General features: G+C 40.1%; 1 protein-coding gene across 1 annotated transcript in view; it reads right to left on the reverse strand.

The window, feature by feature from the left end:
• Nucleotides 1-19218, reverse strand: part of LOC127620401 (thrombospondin type-1 domain-containing protein 7A) — a 166874-nt gene that overhangs the window by 57183 nt on the left and 90473 nt on the right. Inside the window, exons 5-6 of the mRNA XM_052093629.1 lie at nt 15607-15762; nt 10942-11145 (exon numbers count right to left, since the gene is read on the reverse strand). Of these exons, the coding sequence (XP_051949589.1) occupies nt 10942-11145; nt 15607-15762 (360 nt within the window). The remainder of the gene's footprint in view (nt 1-10941; nt 11146-15606; nt 15763-19218) is intronic.

Raw genomic sequence — 19218 nt, forward strand, 5'->3', positions numbered from 1 at the left:
CTTCCTCACTACAGCAAGGTATATGACCATAAATAGGTCATCATTTTGCGGCAAACCTACGGGTAGGGAGGTAAGAAGTAATGGGCAATTTTGTTTTTGGAGCCTTTTGGTTCTATAATTCCTGGTATTTTAACTGGGGGTCCACATATCCCAGTGGGGTCCAACAAAGGTACTGCCAGGGGTCTGTGGACTGTTACATATAAGCCCCTTTCACACCTGGGGCTTGAATGCCACAAATGTTTTCTCAAAGGCCCAGAATCTTTTAGGTTTCTAAAATAACTTCAACTTTGTGTAATTTCTCCTCAGTCTCTCTGACTGGTCCGGCAATGGAGCAAAAGTTATATTACAGGGGATGGGGAAATATCTCCATCTATCCTTCCGCTGCGCCTCAACATTGTCATGGGAAGTTGTTTCATTCAGTCATGTCATCTAAATGAGCAAGCTTGCTACACACTCCGGTACATTAGGTGGTGGCATGCACCTTTAACGTTGGTAGTCCGCCACGACAGTAAAACCAAAGGAGAAGAAGCAGGTAACATTTTCCTGGTGCACTGCATATTAAAACACAAGTTGAAACATTTGCAAATAAAATTGCCGAATGTTCTGAAAGAGAACGTTGGTTCAATTTGGTCATTATTACTGTGACTTAGAAAGGTTATAGTTCTATTGTGTGAATGAATACTGTCAAAGAACGTTAGCTGACATAGTTTGCTAGCTAGCTCAGAGATCATCGCTGACGGCTAATATGCATATTGTAATATGGCCATGGTATATTTACAGTACATTGATGGACAGTGAATTGGAACAAACTCATTGGAAATGTCAGTTTTTCCATAGATGGATATAAAAAATGTTTTTAAACGAGACAGCTAGGTTCAGGTGAGAGAGTTAAATAACATTACCTGTTGTTACCTAACTGTCAAGTCATCACATCAATTATTAATTTATACCTCTTATTAGATTATAATTTCTCTTTTTGTTTGTAATGATTGCCTTTTGGTTCACAGCACAAGAGGGAGATAGGATGATAAAGAGGTAAAGAAGGAGAGAGAGCAGGATGGAGTCAGGAGAGAGAGAGAGAGAGAGAGAGAGAGAGAGAGAAGAACAAGGCGAGAAAATGTACAGGTAGTCATGACCACATAGTTATAATGCCAAGACAGCTTCTATGTTCCCCACATTCATTGCAGTGGAATCCTCGATGATTTCACATAACTAAACAATTTATTGATATACTGTTATGAAATGTGGATTCTCCCCAACCTCCTCTTACATTTATTTACATCACAAATACACTGGTTGCTTTATATATTATCAGATTCAATGTAATTTTGTAGTTGAAAACAGTATGCTTATGTGTGATAATTGTCAGTGCAAAGAGGGAGAGAGAGAGAGATGACAGAGAGAGAGAGAGAGAGAGAGAGAGAGAGCAAAAGCAAGAACCAGGTGAGAAAGTGGAAAGATAGTGAAGTCAAGACTGTTACATATATTTCATGGATGCTATGTGGTTTTCCCCCACATTAAATGCTTTCCAGAAGTACACTAAACAGGACATCTAGTTTTGAATGTTCTGGACATTATGATTCAGTCTTTGCCTCAGGTTTCATTAACTAACTGAGGGTCCTCTCTAAAACAGTTGTATTTTATTGAAATCTGTGATTGTTCATTCTGAACCATTATTATTATACTCTACAATAGACCACCCAACTAATTATGTTGCTTCTGAATGTAACATTGTGTACCTAATTGAATTAAGGTTTGCCAAAGTGAAAGGGGTTGAATACTTTTGCAAACAGCTTATTCCATTTTTAATTTTCTTAGAAAATATGTTGTGGTGTAAAGTTACTTACTAGTAATTCATTAAAAGTAATTGTAAAACAGTTAACGGATGGGCAAGGAGGAGGCGAGAACCGGCTTGTCAACATAAATTGTAGTTTAATGGTAAACTTAAAAGACAACAAAAACACACATGACGGACATGTCCGCTATCGATCTCTCTCTCCCGCACGGCCCTCTGCATTCATCCTTTAAACCTCACGGAGGCATAATTAGCCTAATACGGGACAGGGTGTGTAGGATCACGACCCGGCCCCGCCCTCCGCCCTGCCACATTCCTCCCTCGTTCTCTCTGGCTGGGGAGCCCCCGGCCTGAGGTACATCCCCCCCTGTAACAGTGTAGTACCCCCCAAAAAACTGTAAAATGTAAAAGAGGATAAAGGCCAACGCAGAGCGACAGTGAGAGAGAGAGAGGAGAGAGAGATGAAAAAAAAAAAAAAAAAACTTACTCGCCAGTTCTCCGATACGCCGCAGCTTGTTCCTCGGCCACTCCTTCACACTTTATCGGACGACAGCCGCGCCTCTCCGGGCGGATCTGAGGCAGTGCTCCAGCCCCTGGCGGACGGAACACCCCGCCGCGTTCTAGGGGACTAGAAGGGGTCTCCCCCGCCCCTGGCAGCGGTTCTCTCGCTCCAGGTGGTCGGCAGTGAGCCCCTCCCCGCTCGTGGTCGGCAGTCTTAAACCCCGCCGTCTTTCAGCGGCCGGTAGGCGACTCCTCCGCCCCTGGCAGAGGTCCTGACCGCTCCAGGCGGTCGGCTTGGAGCCCCTCCTCCCCTCGCGGCTGCATCCGTTGGGGTGGATGGTAGTGGCGAGAACTCTACTAAAGGTGCGTACACACTGCCAGCGACTTTATCGCTGCAGGTCGCCAGTGGCTGGCGGTGAAGTCGCTAGTGGGTGTTCCCACTACTGGTTGCCTAGTAACGTTTATAAATGACATTCACGGATGTCATTCCATTGCTGTTGACAGCGAATCTCTTTTCTTGCCACTAAAAACAAACATTTTGGAGGGAAAAGACTAAATATAAATGGAATCAGTACATAAAATGCTTTATATCAAAGATGAATGAGAAACCAGGCGTGCTGTTTGCCAGAGCGGCTGTTTATCTGCGGCGAAAATGCAAGTGCCGTTCTGTCTGGGTCCATAAAATCCCCGCGATCTCAGATACACCTTTCCACGCAGTATTTTTCTTAAAAATGTCCTTGTACGTGGGAAGAGACATATCATAGAGCACTGGAAAATTTCTAACAGCAAGAATTAGCCTTTCATCCATCTTTCCGTTACTGCAGGAGCTGAGAGAGAGAGAGAGAGAGAAGGATCACGTGAGCTCTCCCGTCGTCTCTCCTATTGGCTGTCGCTTCCGTTAGTCGCTCCAAAGTTGAACTTTTCTCAACTTTGTTGCGTCGCTGGACACGCCCACATCTAGCGCCAACGGTCGCGACAGCTCGTGTCACCGGAAGTCGCTGTGCTCGCATTGAAAATGAATGGTATTGAGTCGCTGTCGATGTCGCTGGCAGTGTACGCACCTTTAGGCATATCCCTCCTCCTTCCCGGCTTCGGCACCAATGTAAAACAGTTAACGGATGGGCAAGGAGGAGGCGAGAACCGGCTTGTCAACATAAATCATAGTTTAATGGTAAACTTAAAAGACAACAAAAACACACATGACGGACATGTCCGCTAACAATCTCTCTCTCCCGCACGGCCCTCTGCAGTCAGCCTTTAAACCTCACGGAGGCATAATTAGCCTAATACGGGACCGGGTGTGTAGGATCACGACCCGGCCCTGCCCTCCGCCCTGCCACAATAATATTGCTGTAAATTAAAATATTAATGTATTAATTGTTATCAGTGAAATTAATGATATAGCAGGGGGTTTGAACACTTTTGCATGTCACATTGTCATTAGGGGCAGAGGCCCCTAAAGGTCTGACCCTAGAATCTACATGTAAATATCTATGGTGATTGATTAATTGAAGGTCTATTTTGTCACACAGGTGAGTCAGCTACGGAAGAGGAAGAACAGGCATCACAGCAAGGGGCAGCAGGTATATCTGCAATTGGTGATCTAGGGACTCCAGAAAGTGGCCCAAAGCAGTTGCATCTCTCACAATACCGCCTCAGACAGTTTAGAGCTCAGCAAAGAGCATTTAACAAGAATTGGTTTGAGCAGTTTAAATGGCTGGAATACTCTGTAGCCAGAAACTCAGCATTATGCTTTTCATGTCATCCGTATGGAAGGCAGAACATCCGCACCAATAAAGATGCCCTCAGTGGCTCGGGTTTTCAAATTGGAAAAGGCCTTTTGAATCCTTCCGGGGGAATGAGAAGAGTGCCCACCACATGTCCACCATGACATGCTGGCAGAGCTTTAAAAAATCAAAAACTCAAGGGGATGTAATTGAGCAGCTGAAAACTGCTAGAGCAGCAGAGATATCAGAGAGGTGCCAATACCTTCACCGCATTGTGGCAGTAATAACATTTTTAGGAAAGCAAGGCATCTCATTTGGGGGGCATGATGAGCAGGAGTCTAGCCAGAATCAAGGCATGCACTGAATGTATGAAGCTCCTCCAACAATTTGACCCATTTTTACAAAACTATACTTCCCCTTCTCATACAACCTAACTCTCTAATTTCTCCCAAAACGAAATGATAGATTACATTTCACAAGAAATCACAGAAAGCATCATCAAGCAAATGAAGATCTCAAAGATGAACTCTGTGATGGCAGACGAAGCTAGAGACAAATGCACAGAGCAGCGTGCGGTCTGTGTGCATTTTGTTAAGCAAGAGGGCGCAGTGAGAGAGGAAATGCTACAGTTGTACAACTTGGGTGATCTTATGTGTTGCACAGCCTATGATGGTGCATCTACCATGAGTGGAGTCCAAGCCCAATTCAGAGAGTGAAACCCTGAAGCAGTGTATGTGCACTGCTATAAACACAAGCTCAACAAAAGCTCAGAGATATCCTATGCCACACATGCAAAGCTATAACTGAAGCTACCGGATTCTTTGATCTACTGGAGAATGTGTACACATTTTTCAGCAGTTCCCTTGTGAACCACATCAAGTTCGTAGAAATCCAGAAACAATTTGGATTAAGTCAATCTGAATTTGTGAAGCTCTCCACAGCATGATGTGTGTGCCAGATTCGGTCTGTAAATGTTGTCCTGAACAACCTTCCTACCATTTTAACATGTCTCAGCACCATGAACCTATCCATGGCCCTAGGGATCCAGTCAAAGCTCTGCAAGCCGAAGACACTCTACATGCTGGTGATGTTTTCCAAACTCCTTGGCATAACAGAAGGGCTACACCGGTACCTGCAGGGGTAAAGTTTGGACTTGGGCAAAGCAGTTCAGTACAAGATGGCAGCCCTTCAAACTTTGACAGAGCTCCGCACAGACTCTGGTGGTGAAGCATGTGTTCAAGAGGGCCATGGACTCATGTGAGGCAAACTACATCCAGCTCCCTGTTGGTTCCAGGCAGAAACAAAAAAGATTTGATGGTCTCATGGTGTTAGCCTGTGGGTCAACCTCCAATCTGACCACCTAAGATGATTTCAGACATTATCTTTTATATCCGTGCCTGGACAGGATGGTAGAGGTGCTCAAATATTAATTTTCAGGTGTGGGAGAAGAGCTTATGTCAGGTATTCAAGCCTGCAACCCAACCACAGAGACCTTTCTCACTGAAAAAGCCCTCAAAAGTCTTGCTACCCATTATAGGATTCAGTTCAAGCCAGAATAACTCCTGTTTGCTAAGCATTTCATCAAGAGAAAGATGTAGAAAGAGACCCTGACACAGCCACTGTGTTCCAAATGTTTGATGAAGATATGTTTCCCACCCTGAAGGCTGTCTTCCAAGTGGCCCTGACGATTCCAGTCAGCAGAAGCAGCTGTGAATGCTCCTACAGTGCCTTGTGCCGTCTTCACACATAGTTAAGGAGCACCGTGAGCCAAGACAGGCTCAACGACCTGGCCATCATGTCAATTGAAAAGGACAATCTGTATGCCATAATCCCTGACAATGTTATTGACAGATTCGCTCAATTGAAACCATGTCGGTACAGCCTTATGTTGCCGCCACAAAAATAGAAAAGGAGAAAAACTCCCTGTCCAAGACAGCAATAGGTTTAGACAATCAAAGATTGAGAGGGGATGGGAGACAAGGAATGGAGGGATGGCAGTTCCCAATGATGGAAGGATGTGCAGAAGAAAGGAATTAAAGAGAAAGTGAAGAAAATAAAGGAGGGAGGAGAACATACATGAAGGAGAGACAAGGAAAGGAGAAAACTGTGGAGCAGGAGAGTAAGCAGGACAAGTGAAGGAGAGATGATGAGGGGAGTAAGAAAGGAGTGAAAAGCAGAAGCTAAGAGAAGGAGAGAGGAGAAAAATTTGTGCTGAGGAGCCAGGAGGGAGGAGTGGAGAATTGATGAGAAGAGGACAGAAGTGGAAGTCTGGATTTGAGATGTGGGGAAGAGAGAAGAAAGGGAGGAGTGAAAGAGAAAGTGAGGAAAAGAATGAAGGAGAGAATAGGAAATCAGATGTGCAAACTCTGGAGAAAGCAGGTGAAGAGGAAGAAGGACAAGAGATGAAAATATGTAGAGAAGAAAGGAGTGAAGAACAGAGGAGGAAAGGAGAGCAGAGATACCAGGAGCAGATATAAGAGAATAAAATATGCATTTTATCTTTTTTGCATCTTAAGTTTATAAGAAATCTTAATACTTTTTTGTTTTATATTTTCTTCTTTCAGTTGAGGACATTTCCAGATATAAATGAGCTGAGAGAGTGAGAGAAAATTAGAAGAGGAGGAAAGGAGAACCGAGTGACCAGGAGTAGATCAAATAAAGTACTGTAAGGTAATCATATTTTTAGATCTAATATAATTAGAGTAAATGTTCTCCTGTTGGCCTAATATTATTAAATTCAGAGTATTGAAGCCCACATTTAATTGTCATTGTTTAGGAACTTTGATTTGCGATTAGAGCAGCCCAGATTATTATAACATGAATTCAGATGTAGCACATTTGTCAGCAAAACATTCATTCTATGAACTCTACTCCAGCATAGTTGAACAAAAATAGGTTTCGAGATTAGTAATGCTTTTTACACCAAATTCCTACCCTACCTTATGTGACTTTAAAATAATTACATCAGAAAAATGTTCACTCTTTTTAGTTGGCAGGAGTGAAAATGTATCATCTTCCAACTTTGTTGTGCTATGTTTCAGAATGATGAAGACCATTGGAGAACAATTAGATAAAAAATAGAGCATGTAGCTGTCGTAAATTTGCAAAAATCTATATATTAAAAAAAAAATACTTTATCAAGATTAATTAATGCTGTAAAAGTATTGTTCATTGCTAGTTCATCTTAAAACTATGTTAACCATCATTAAACACATAAAATCTCTGTGTTGAACAATACAGTAGTATTAGGTCATGGCAAAGGAAGTAAAGGTAGCTAATTGATAAACTAATTCAACACTAGTTTAGCATAATACTACTACTAGAAATAATAATAATAATTAGGTCTAGAAAATAAATAAAATTGCAAATATTGCATTATCCGATTTTTTCCACTTTCTGAAACTTCATTAAAGTTTTCCCCACATCCTGTGGCTAAAATTGGAAAATACTGTATACATTTCCAGGAGGTACACACTCGACTCGACTGCACATCCTAGCACAGAAACTGATTGTGTGGAGCAGCGCACACTTATTAATTACGCAAGATGCATATCCCGGGCATTATAAAACACGGGAGGATAATTACTGTCACCCCTAAGCGGTGAGCCAGGTGTGGGAGTGATACGGGCAAACTGCCATACCTCTCATTGTCATCTGAACCAGTGTCAAAAGCAAAACTATGCAAGAGAGAGACAGCGTATGTGCGATAGAAATTGAACAGCAGTGACAGTGTTTTAATGTACCATGATTATTCGTGATAAATCACAGAAAACTGAGTAATTTATTCATTTAAAAATTTTCATAGATTCACACCCCTAATAATAATATTTTTTAATTAGCGTGGTCAGAATTAACACGCTAACTCATATGATTTATTTAAAAAGTTTAACATGTTAATTTTTCTTAATCAAGATTTACGTAATTACCGCTAATACAGCATAACACAGCAAAAACACTTGTTGGAAGGGCAGAACCTTTGCAATGTGGAGTCATTATATTGAGCACACACAACAACACACACAACAACGCTTCCATGTCAGTGATAAAATGATGGAGAAAGGACCTCTTAATGCTATTTGATGTACAAAATAAGCTCAGATGGGACTTGTGACAGAAATCGAGTATGTTTCAGCCTATAAGAGGCAGGCTAATTACTACAGAAGCATGCCAAGTGTTACCTAGCACCAAAACGTAGAATCAGACATTTTTGGTCTGCAAGGGCTTTTTATATGGAGTTCAAAGTGGTGCTTGATGCTGGTGTTGATGCCCTTAAGCAGCTTCATGATTCATGATGTAGGAAAAGCACAGTCTAATATTGTGGAGAATAAGAGTTTAAGAGATTTATTGCCCATTGCAAGGAAAATGCAAACTGTGTGGGGACTACTTCTTTCAATTAGTCAACCGTCTAATTAGACCTTGGGAAATGCTTAATATTATTTGAATTGGTGCTATTTTAGAGCATTTCTTTCTTTATACTGTGGAAAGCTTTAATAGGAATATGTTAATAAAGCATTCAATTGTTACATATTGTTTTGTTTTCTTTCCTAGAGAGGAAAAAAATAAATATATTTAATCGTGATTAAATATTTGATCCGACTGACAGCACTATTTTAAATGTTATAATGAATGTTAGTATACAGTGCTACTGAGAAATGCTTTTTATAGTAATAGGTCTATGGATTTGCCAAAACTCTGGGTAGGGGGTTTCCTGGGTTGTGAATGGTTGGCAACCCCTGTTATAGTGTATCAAAATATTATTTCTGCATTTACATAAAGCTTGCGAGAATAGTTAGTAAAAGGATTTTATGTTTGTTAGGAAAGCTGTGCAAGTGAAAATCACTGATCTTTGAAATGGTCAGTACATATTCTACAGGCCACTGCAGGTTACAGGATCCCCGATATAGTACTGTAACTGTATGAGTTACTGTACATGGCATGTTAAGAAAGCTTTATTTGAGGGCTGTGGGGGGAGGTGGTAGTTGTCTCCTTGGTGACAGCTGAGGCACTGGCAGTATGACACCTTCAGCTAGTAAGAATGGGATGCTTAATTATGAGCCTTGCAAATCTGATTGAGATGCACACAGACCAGTGTCTTTCTCTTCGTCTCTCTCTTTTTCTCTCCCCTGAGTCCTTATTAGCGGATATGAATGCTGAGGTTCTGGAATGTTGCAGTAATTGCCATGTCTACATACTAAAATTTACTGGAACAAGGAGCGAAATGTGAGGATGTAAAATACAATCACGGTGTGCACTCATAATTGATTCATTAATGCAAACCGAGTTGTGCCGCACCTCTAGACAAGAAATTAACAATAAGGAAAGCAAAGAGAAAGAAGTCGCAGAGTTGGCGATTCTATTTTAAACACTGCATGTTCTACTTGTCCTTCATATCCACAATGATTTAAGGTTAATTATGTTTGATGAGCAGCACTGAAATAATCAATTTCATTTCCACGTTACTGGCACATTTTCCTTTCACTAAGAATTAATTGTATTCTTTGTTAAAATATTCACTCAGCTATGCTCTAGTCAAGTCTCTACTACATTAAATTAATTAGACTGAATGAATTAGTACAGCAGTTTTGCCGCAATGTATTTTGCTCCATCATCAACCACACCTAAATGTTCTTCCCCAAAATGTCATTACAATATTGTGAGTGCAACATAGCTGGGCTATTCTGGGCTAATATCTGTGAAGTTCTAAGCTGAATAAAGAATATACATCAATGCCAAAGCTTCCAAGAGATTTTCTATCCCCATGCTGCTGTTGAAAAAAGCTTTCCATTCAGCAAGCAAATCAACAAAAACAATCTAAAAATCAAGTCATCAACCCAAATCACTAAGTTTTTACGCAATATTAAGTAATTGGAGCTTCATGTTAAACTTTACACTCCAGTACACATTTGTTTGTGTATGTAGGTCTGTATATATTTGTATATCAGTGTAGTCTATTCCAGAAAATCTCAAGTGGTGGGTTACAACTTCAACATGGGTCTGATAGAGTCAGTAAGCAAGGAAAAAGCTATTTCTAAATGCAAATAATGTTACTAGCCATACAACCGTAGATGAATGGGCAGAAAGGGGGGAAAACATTTTCCATATGTTGTTGATGTCAAAGGCAGAGCATCCAATCAAACTCTATGGTATATTGGTGTGAATGCATCTGTCCATTGGTAGAAGCAAACCAAATAAGGCAGATGTCAAAATGGACAGGTTGAGTGGAATGCCCTCATTCTCAAAAACCATGAGCAAAACTATACAACTATACTGTTGGGTCGCCACTTGCTCTCCGATGAAAAATCTGGATACTGAAGCAAAACCAGAATCACTGCCCAAGTATTTTCAACTCCAGCAATAGTCTAAAATATTGGTTGTAGTTCCAGGCATGTGCTTGTCCCAAGGTAAACTGTATTTATCTTTGATCTCATAGATGGTGAAGATGGAACTTATGTTGGTTTCCCTAGCTACCGTATACTCAGTCATCCCAATCACATTCAAATGCTATTGGATAGTTGCAGGCCTTTTGGCTAGTAAGACAGTAGACCATCTCAAAACATGTGGCTTTGTGTTTGGAAGAATAAAAGGCAGAAGTGCCTCTTATTTTTTCTCTGAGTTCCCCCTCTGACTACTCTAACAATAGAGAACTACAACCAGCCGCCTGTGAAAAAAACACAATTACTGCATTGGGCATGAGTCCAGAACATAAACCCTATGGATTAAGTTTAAGAGTGGACCCAGCTGTACAAGAACAAAACAATCTGGGTTTTTTGCTACATTAGACACAGCACGCCTGGACATGACCCTGAAACAAAGCATTTATTCAAGCAAAGATTTTTAATTAGCCTGAATTATATAAAAAAAGAAAGAATTAGTGTGTTGTCTAACATAATGCAAATGGTTGGTGTATGTACCACTTACCGTCACTGTTGACACATTGCACTTGTGGATTTTGGGTTCCTGGTCCGCATACTTTGTCATTGTCAGGCACACACTCTTCCAGCTTCAGTAGCAGCCATTCATAGCAACTGGGCTCCTCACAGGGAATTGCTTCAGTCAGATGAGGGCAATTTCCTGTCCCACCTGTGGGCTCATTCATGATTTTTCTTTTCCTCAGTTTGAAACCTGTAGATTTGTGAAAATCAGAGTCAAAGTCAGTCTTGTCATTGATTTAGTCAGTTGACTTGACCATTGGAAGTAAAGTTTGTTAAGTGGGGATTGCATGATTAATTTAACTACTCTTCTGCACTGCAAAACAAACAAAAACAAAAAAATCTTAATCAGAATGTTTGTGTTGTTTTCTTGTAAAACATATCTAACAGCAAGCAAGATATAGTACATCTATATTAGAAGTAAAGTTGTTGGTAGTAAGACTTGTTTTCAATAAATATATCTTACTTTACCCCTTTAAGAAAAAAATAAACTTAATTCAAGATATATTCTTATTATCTTATGCAATTTTGATTCAAGTATTTTTTTCACGTTTAAAAAAAAATTATAGGAACAAAATACTAATTTGTACTAAAAATACAAAGATACTTGTTATTAATATGATTTTTTTGCAGTCTAAATGACACATTCAGAAGTCTTTGCTAGTTTCTATCAACTCCAAAAACTGTGTGGAGGAAACGTGCTTGCAGCTGAAATGATGCAAGTAACAACAACAACAACAATTTACATTTATATAGTGCTTTTCTAGGCACTCAAAGCGCTTTACATAGTATAGGGGGAATCTCCTCAACCACCACCAGTGTGCAGCATCCACCTGGATGATACGACGGCAGCCATAGTGCGCCAGAACGCCCACCACACACCAGCTATTGGTGGAGAGGAGATGGTAGAGTGATGTAGCCAATTTAGGGAACTTCAAATTAATATTGACTATAATAAAATATAATATGCCATAATATGTATAACTATGACTAAAATAGAATATTAAAACCTATATCGGATGTTAAAATAATAAATCAATAATTAATTATACAAGGTCATGTTATTATATTACATTTTATTACAAGGGCATTTTATGGCTCCACATTTTGAATTTCAGGATATTTTTGTGATTTATGATGGCATTTTTTCCTCATGACCTTTAATGTCTGACTCTGGCAGCTATACTGGGACACAGTTGTAGGCTCCTGAATTTATATAATACACCACTTATCGACTAGTCAACTATTTGGAGCAACCCCTAGTGTTAAGCCCTATCAACTGACACAGTGTGTCATTGCGCAATAACCGTAATATTACATTTAACATTTCAGTCCATTAAATTACTGGAGCAGCTCATCATAATGAATATTATTATTCTTCCCTCATTACGCTTGCTTTTCATTGAAGGGACTAATGCAATCAGAAATCCATTAATTCAGAAGAGGCTTTGGCTCCAGGGATATTCCCATTCAAAGGAATAAAAAGGCTCCAGAGGGTAAAAATAATTAAATAAATAAAATAAAAATGTGTGTGTGTGTGGGGGGGGGGGGGGATCTGGACTCAGGACTGCAACAAGGTCACCTACATGTTCCCGGCCATCACCCTCCCCTCTATGTTGCTGGTCTCTGGCCACCACATTGCTGTCTGGACTCGATAAGGTAATATGGGACAGGGGTGCCTTTAGGAGTTAGTTAGAAATGGCAGCGTTGTCCCTTTCTCTGATTACTTCTGTCCCTCTGTCTCCCCTGACTTTATTTAATAAGAAGGTCAGCATAGAGCTCATTGTGGTTGGGTGAGTTGGGAAGGGGGGAATAAGGGGGATTGTATCACCTAAAGTCAGTCAGCTCTAGGGTGTCTGAAGGGGTGTGTGTGTGTGTGTGTGTGTGTGTCTTTATTAGACAAAGCAGGATACTTGATTTCATATTAACCCCTGTTAATAAAAAATAAATGAAAGAAAAAGCCACAGCCTTAGAAAATCTCATCCAAATTTCATGGGTTATCACATCCAAAGCGCACGCTGAAAAATTTGAGGTGCATTAAGTCAAGATGTTGCTGGTAATTTGTACCTTATCACACAATCAAGATTAATTTGACACCTTGTTTAGGCTATAAAGATAAATATATTACAGAAAAACAGCCATGCTGTCATAGTAACATAGTTTAGGAGCTATTCACACTGAATGCGTTTTCATCTTTGAGTGCTGTCACATCTTGCGTATTTTTCTGCTTTTCACAAGAGCGCCATGTTTTTCTAGGTGCCGTGTAAGCTTATAAAGAACGGCAACTTTTAACAAACATTTATCGAGAAACCTGCATTCTGTTATGTGTTATGATACCATATAATACAGAAGAACAGCCTTGCTGTCATAGTTACATAGTTTTGGAGTCATTCAAGAAAATGCATTTTTTTTGCGTCTATATTGTTTTTCTATGTAAACATGCTAGATGGACATTTTTGACCGCTGTGACACATCTCACTGATTTTTCAGCTTCTCGCTCTGGAGTGCCACATTTTTAAGACTTCGTGTCAAGTTAAAAAGAATGACAACTTTTAAAATCTTGAGGGACTTGCTTTCTGTTTCACTTATTGCGCTGTGTCTAGGCTTTTTTGGTCTGAGTGGCCCCTTAAAACTGCTGTTTCAAAGTTTGGACACACCTACTCATTTACTTATTACTGTTTTCCACATTTTAGAATAGTAGTAAAGTTAACAAAACTATAAAACTATTAAATGGAAGTATGAAAATTATTAAGTGAACAAACATATTAAACAAATGAGCAGACTCCTTCGTTTCAAACATTTTTTTGTTTTTCAAAACTTTATTTTGTAAAAAAATCCACAGATATGAACAATTTATTTATATAAGTTATTGTCTCACTTCAATGAAGGTGTCTTTAACTACTATGTACTATGATTAAAATAAATATAATCCAATATATTTATTGTGTAACTACATGTTGTTTTGAAAATTCTCACAAGATTCACATTTTCTGCTACTGAGGATGAGGTACTGGTAGGTTTAGGAGTAGGGGTAGGGTAAAGGTAAGAGAAGGGTGGGTTAAGGGTAATGTAAACAGTGTAACTACACATGTTATTAAATGCAAGTCCTTTAAATGTACAGTAAGTACAATGCAACAACACGTACATAATAAGTACATTGTATCAAATGCGTAAGTCCACAGTAGGTAAAGACACTTAATATAAAGTGGTTCCAATTAATATTTGCTACAAAACTTAATTAAAAAAATTAAGCATGAGGCTTTAGTTTGAACGGTTTTTAAGATCATGAGAAACAAATTTATTCTAATGTGTGCCAACATTTAATTGGTAGTGTTTATCTAACATTCATAACTAGAAAAGTGTTTTCGTGGATGAGTTGTGCATTATCACACAGACTTTGCATTTACTGATCATAAAGCTAACAATCATTAATGTTAACAAGAATCTGGTTAACAATGTTTTGTTTCACTCCCCAAGACTTCACATCACCCTGAATAATGAGCAACACTCTCATTTAGACAGTATATATACACAAGTGCATATAGAGCTATATGACATGAAGTATGAAACATGGGTGTTGGAAAAGAAAGAGTGTGGAAGACATATTCAAATTCATCATTAAAATGCATGCTAGAGAAGTTCCTCCCAACCCATTCTTTTGAATCACTTCATTAGAGAAGAGTCAGTATGCATTAGACATGACACGGGTCGCTGTCCCAGACATAATTAATGAGAAAAGCACCCAGCATGCCAGCACCTTTGATACACTAGTTGCATCTGTCAGCGTTTACAGGGAGTAGTCAACCTGTACTAACTTCCATGCTAACAGGTTCTATGTAACTTCTTTGTACGTTTGTGTATTGACATTTACATTAATGCATTTGGAAAACACTTTTATCCAAAGTGACTTTCAGAGAATTCAAGTTAAACATTTTATCAGTATGTGTTATTCTTGGGAATCAAACCCATGACCTTGGGATTGCTGGTGTCATACTCTACCAGTTAGGCTACAGGTCTTTCCAAGCCTATCTACAAGGGTTAGTTCACATCAAAGGTCTTTTTGTGTCTGTCTGTTTTTCCATTGTTTTTCATTGGCATGTGCCTACATGGGCATCGTTGATTGTTGTGTCATGTTTCGCTGTTTTATGGGCATTCCATGCAGAAGTGCTTCATATTTTAGACACCGTGTCAAGTAAAAAAGAAAGAAAGTTTCAAGATGCTTGTGTTCTGTTAAATGCATTGTGTTGTGTCTAACTTTTACATAGCAAGAATGTGATCTGACTAAATGGCCCCTAACTCATCATTTGTCCCTTTGTCTATTTCTATGCAACATGATTTTCTTGTTTGGGGGTTTATTTTTTTTTCCTCCCTCTACAACACACCAGGCCCATAAACATTTGAGAAAATGAATCTTCTGCTCCAGTAGGCAGTGATAACTTTATGGCACGAATGCTGATGGTGCAGATGAGGTGAGAGGTGGGGTGGTGTGATTTATGTGTTGAAAGGGTTTCTGTACACAGTTTATAAGATTTACAATGAAAAATGACAGTTTATTGATCCACTCTGTTTTAAATGAGCAAGATGGGTGAAACTATATCTCTCCAAACAAAACTGTAAAAGATGAAGAAGTCCTATAGTTCAAGATTGCTCTCACCTTTCTTCGTGGACTGGTCTTGGCAGTTTTCAAAGGTGCAGGGCCCCCACGCGGTCCAGGAAGACACCTCACATTCCATAGGGCAGGGAATATGGCAGAGCTGAGTGGTGTTAGGAGGAGCACCCAAACATAGGTCACTGTTCACTGGACGAGAGGCTGAGGAGATATATACAATCATAATGTTACAGAGTTTCTATGCAAATAGATAGTCATCATGTGGAATAACAATATACAATGCAATATATATATATATATATATATATATATATATATATATATATATATATATATATATATATGAAAACTGGGGCTAGTTGTCACATGTGGAAGATGTCACAAGGTTGTATCTCAGTAACGATAAAATCTGGAATGAAAAGAATTAAATCCTTCTCTTATGGACAAATGCTCACATAAGTTTAACCAGATATCTCCCAAGACCCCCTTTTTGTCTTTTTCTTTTATCTGTAATTAGCACTCAATATGTGTTTGTGTGTTTGTGTGTGTGTGTGTGTGTGTGTGTGTGTGTGTGTGTGTGTGTGTGTGTGTGTGTGTGTGTGTGTGTGTGTGTGTGTGTGTGTGTGTGTGTGTGTGTGTGTGTGTGTGTGTGTGTGTGTGTGTGTGTGTAGCTTCAAGCCAGATGTGACTTTGGCAAGGTCAGTGAATGAATGGATCTGCCACTGACGTCCTGTGACGGATCTTCACTTAATTCACATGCAAATTGCTCCGTGTCCAAAATGCATGTGCTTTGATTGAGCCGTTTCTAAAAAAAAAATTATACAAATTGTGTAATACATGTGTTGATTTACAGAGTGATCTGAGTGATTGATTTCATGGTTCCATGCCAGAACAGTTATGTCAAATTAATGATTTGTATGAGATTTTTTAAATGGAAATTAAAAAGGTATTTTTGAAGTGCTCCACTGGGACTAACATCAACCGCAACGGTCAATTTAGTGAGCTAAAATTACTCACCCTCCATTCTAAAAGTGACATGTAAAAAATAGCTGTCAAATTGTCAAACTAATGAAGTTGATTTGCAAAAAAAAAATTCAAATTGACTTACAAATACAGATCCCTTATTCAACTCCCTTATTCCCACAGACTTCTTTTATTCACTCCATATTTGTTATTAAATGGATAGCTCACCCAAAAAATTCTGTCATCAATTACTCAACTCATGTTGTTCACAAAATGAGATGTTATGTGGAATTTTAGCCTCACTCATCATTCAATTTAATTGTATGAGAAAACAATGACATAATAAATTTTTGGGGTGAACTATGCCTTTAAGACATGATTGTTGTTTTGAGGCATCGAGATGGACAAAAGCCAGTCTGAGTGGCACCTCTTTTTACCACCCTGTTAACCCACTCTGATTAATGACTCTCTCCTTGCAGGTTGACCTTGTTCAGGTGGCACAATGCACGCTTGGAGGCCAGATGGTCCGCAGTTTGCCCACCCAGGGTTTCCCCGGCCTAATTATAGAACCAAAAACCCATCAGTCCCTCTGTCCATATGATAGCCGCCAACACATTCACCTGCTCGCAACACCATAATCATCATCAATAACTTTGCCTGCCAACAGGGGGGTGTTGCATGGATGCTCTGTAACAAAGCCTTACCGTTGAACATCTCATAAAGCTCCACAACAGGGTGCTACATTGGTTATATTCTGGAAAGCTACAAGACCGAGCTGAACCGAAGGAACATTTGCAAGCACTTTTGTCTGTTTTGTCTCCTTGTGACTGAGATGTGTTAATGGATAAAGATTGAGACAGCAGCTGCTTCCCCCTGTTGTCTAAATGTCTGAAGCCCCCCGTAGGGAAAGAAAATCAAGCACAGCTTCCCCAGGCTCAAACAACAGAGAAGGAAGCCGGATGGGATGTGGCATAGGCAGAGACGAAGAAAAGATGCTTTTGATATGAAAAATGCACACTTTGAGTTCACTACCACTCTGGCATTCATAACACAGGTTTATGGAGCCACAATCCCTGAAATTATTGAAGCACATTCATATTCCTATGGAAATAATAAATCTATATGGACAGGGCTGGACTGGTAATCTGGCACACCGGGCATGTTCCCACTGGGCCGATCAGGGGTGGACTGGCCATCGGGAGAACTGAGCTGGCCGGTAGGTTGGGTGCAAAACGGGCCAAATGTGCCGCAATAAGCAGAAAATTATGCAGAACGGACCACAAAATGGTGCAGCAATATGCACAAAAGGCCAGCACCCCCCACCCAATTTTCCTCAAAATTCTACAAACAATACCCCATAATGACAACGTGAAAGTAGTTTGTTTGAAATCTTTGCAAATGTTTTAAAAATAAAACATTTAACAAATCATATGTACATAAGTATTCACAGCCTTTGCTCAATACTTTGTTGAAAAACCTTTGGCACCAATTACAGCCTCAAGTCTTTTTGTGTATGATGCTACAAGCTTGGCACACCTATTTTTGGGCAGTTTCTCCCATTCTTCTTTGCAGGACCACTCAATCTCCATCAGGTTGGATGCAGAGCGTCGGTGCACAGCCATTTTCAGATCTCTCCAGAGATGTTCAATCTGGTTCAAGTCTGGGCTCTGGCTGGGCCACTTAAGAACATTCACAGAGTTGTCCCGTAGCCACTCCTTTGTTATCTTGGCTGTGTGCTTAGGGTTGTTGTCTTGTTGGAAGATGAACATTCGCCCCAGTCTGAGGTCCAGACTGCTCTGGAGCAGGTTTTCATCAATGATGTCTCTGTACATTGCTGCATTTATCTTTCCCTTGATCCTGACTAGTCTCCCAGTTCCTGCCGCTGAAAAACATCCACACAGCATGATGCTGCCACCACCATGCTTCACTCTAGGGATGGTATTGGCCAGGTGATGAGGTTTCCTCCAGACATGACGCTTACCATTAAGGCCAAAGAGTTCAATCTTTGTTTCATCAGACCAGAGAATTTTGTTTCTCATGGTCTGAGAGTCCTTCAGGTGCCTTTTGGCAAACTACAGGCAGGCTGTCATGTGCCTTTTACTGAGGAGTGGCTTCCGTCTGGTCACTCTACCATACAGGCCTGATTGGTGGAGTGCTGCAGAGAAGGTTGTTCTTTTGAAGGTTCTCCTCTCTCCACAGAGAAACACTGGAGCTCTGTCCAAGTGACCATCGGGTTCTTGGTCACCTCCCTGGCTAAGGCCCTTCTCCCCCGATCGCTCAGTTTGGCCGGGCAGCCAGCTCTAGGAAGAGTCCTGGTGGTTCCAAACTTCTTCCATTTACGGATGATGGAGGCCACTGTGCTCATTGGGACCTTCAATGCTGCAGAAATTTTTCTGTACCCTTCCCCAGATCTGTGCCTCGATACAATCCGGTCTCGGAGGTCTACAGACAATTCGTTGGACTTCATTGCTTGGTTAGTTCTCTGACATGCACTGTGGGACCTTATATAGACAGGTGTGTGCCTTTCCAAATCATGTCCAATCAACTGAATTTACCACAGATGTACACCAATCAAGTTGTAGAAACTTCTCAAGAATGATCAGTGGAAACAGAATACACCTGAGCTCAAATTTGAGTGTCATGCAAAGGCTGTGAATACTTATGTACATGTGATTATTGTTTTTTATTTTTAAT

Source organism: Xyrauchen texanus, chromosome 26 (genome assembly GCF_025860055.1).
Source record: "Xyrauchen texanus isolate HMW12.3.18 chromosome 26, RBS_HiC_50CHRs, whole genome shotgun sequence".
In the NCBI taxonomy this organism is placed as follows: Eukaryota; Metazoa; Chordata; class Actinopteri; order Cypriniformes; family Catostomidae; genus Xyrauchen; species Xyrauchen texanus.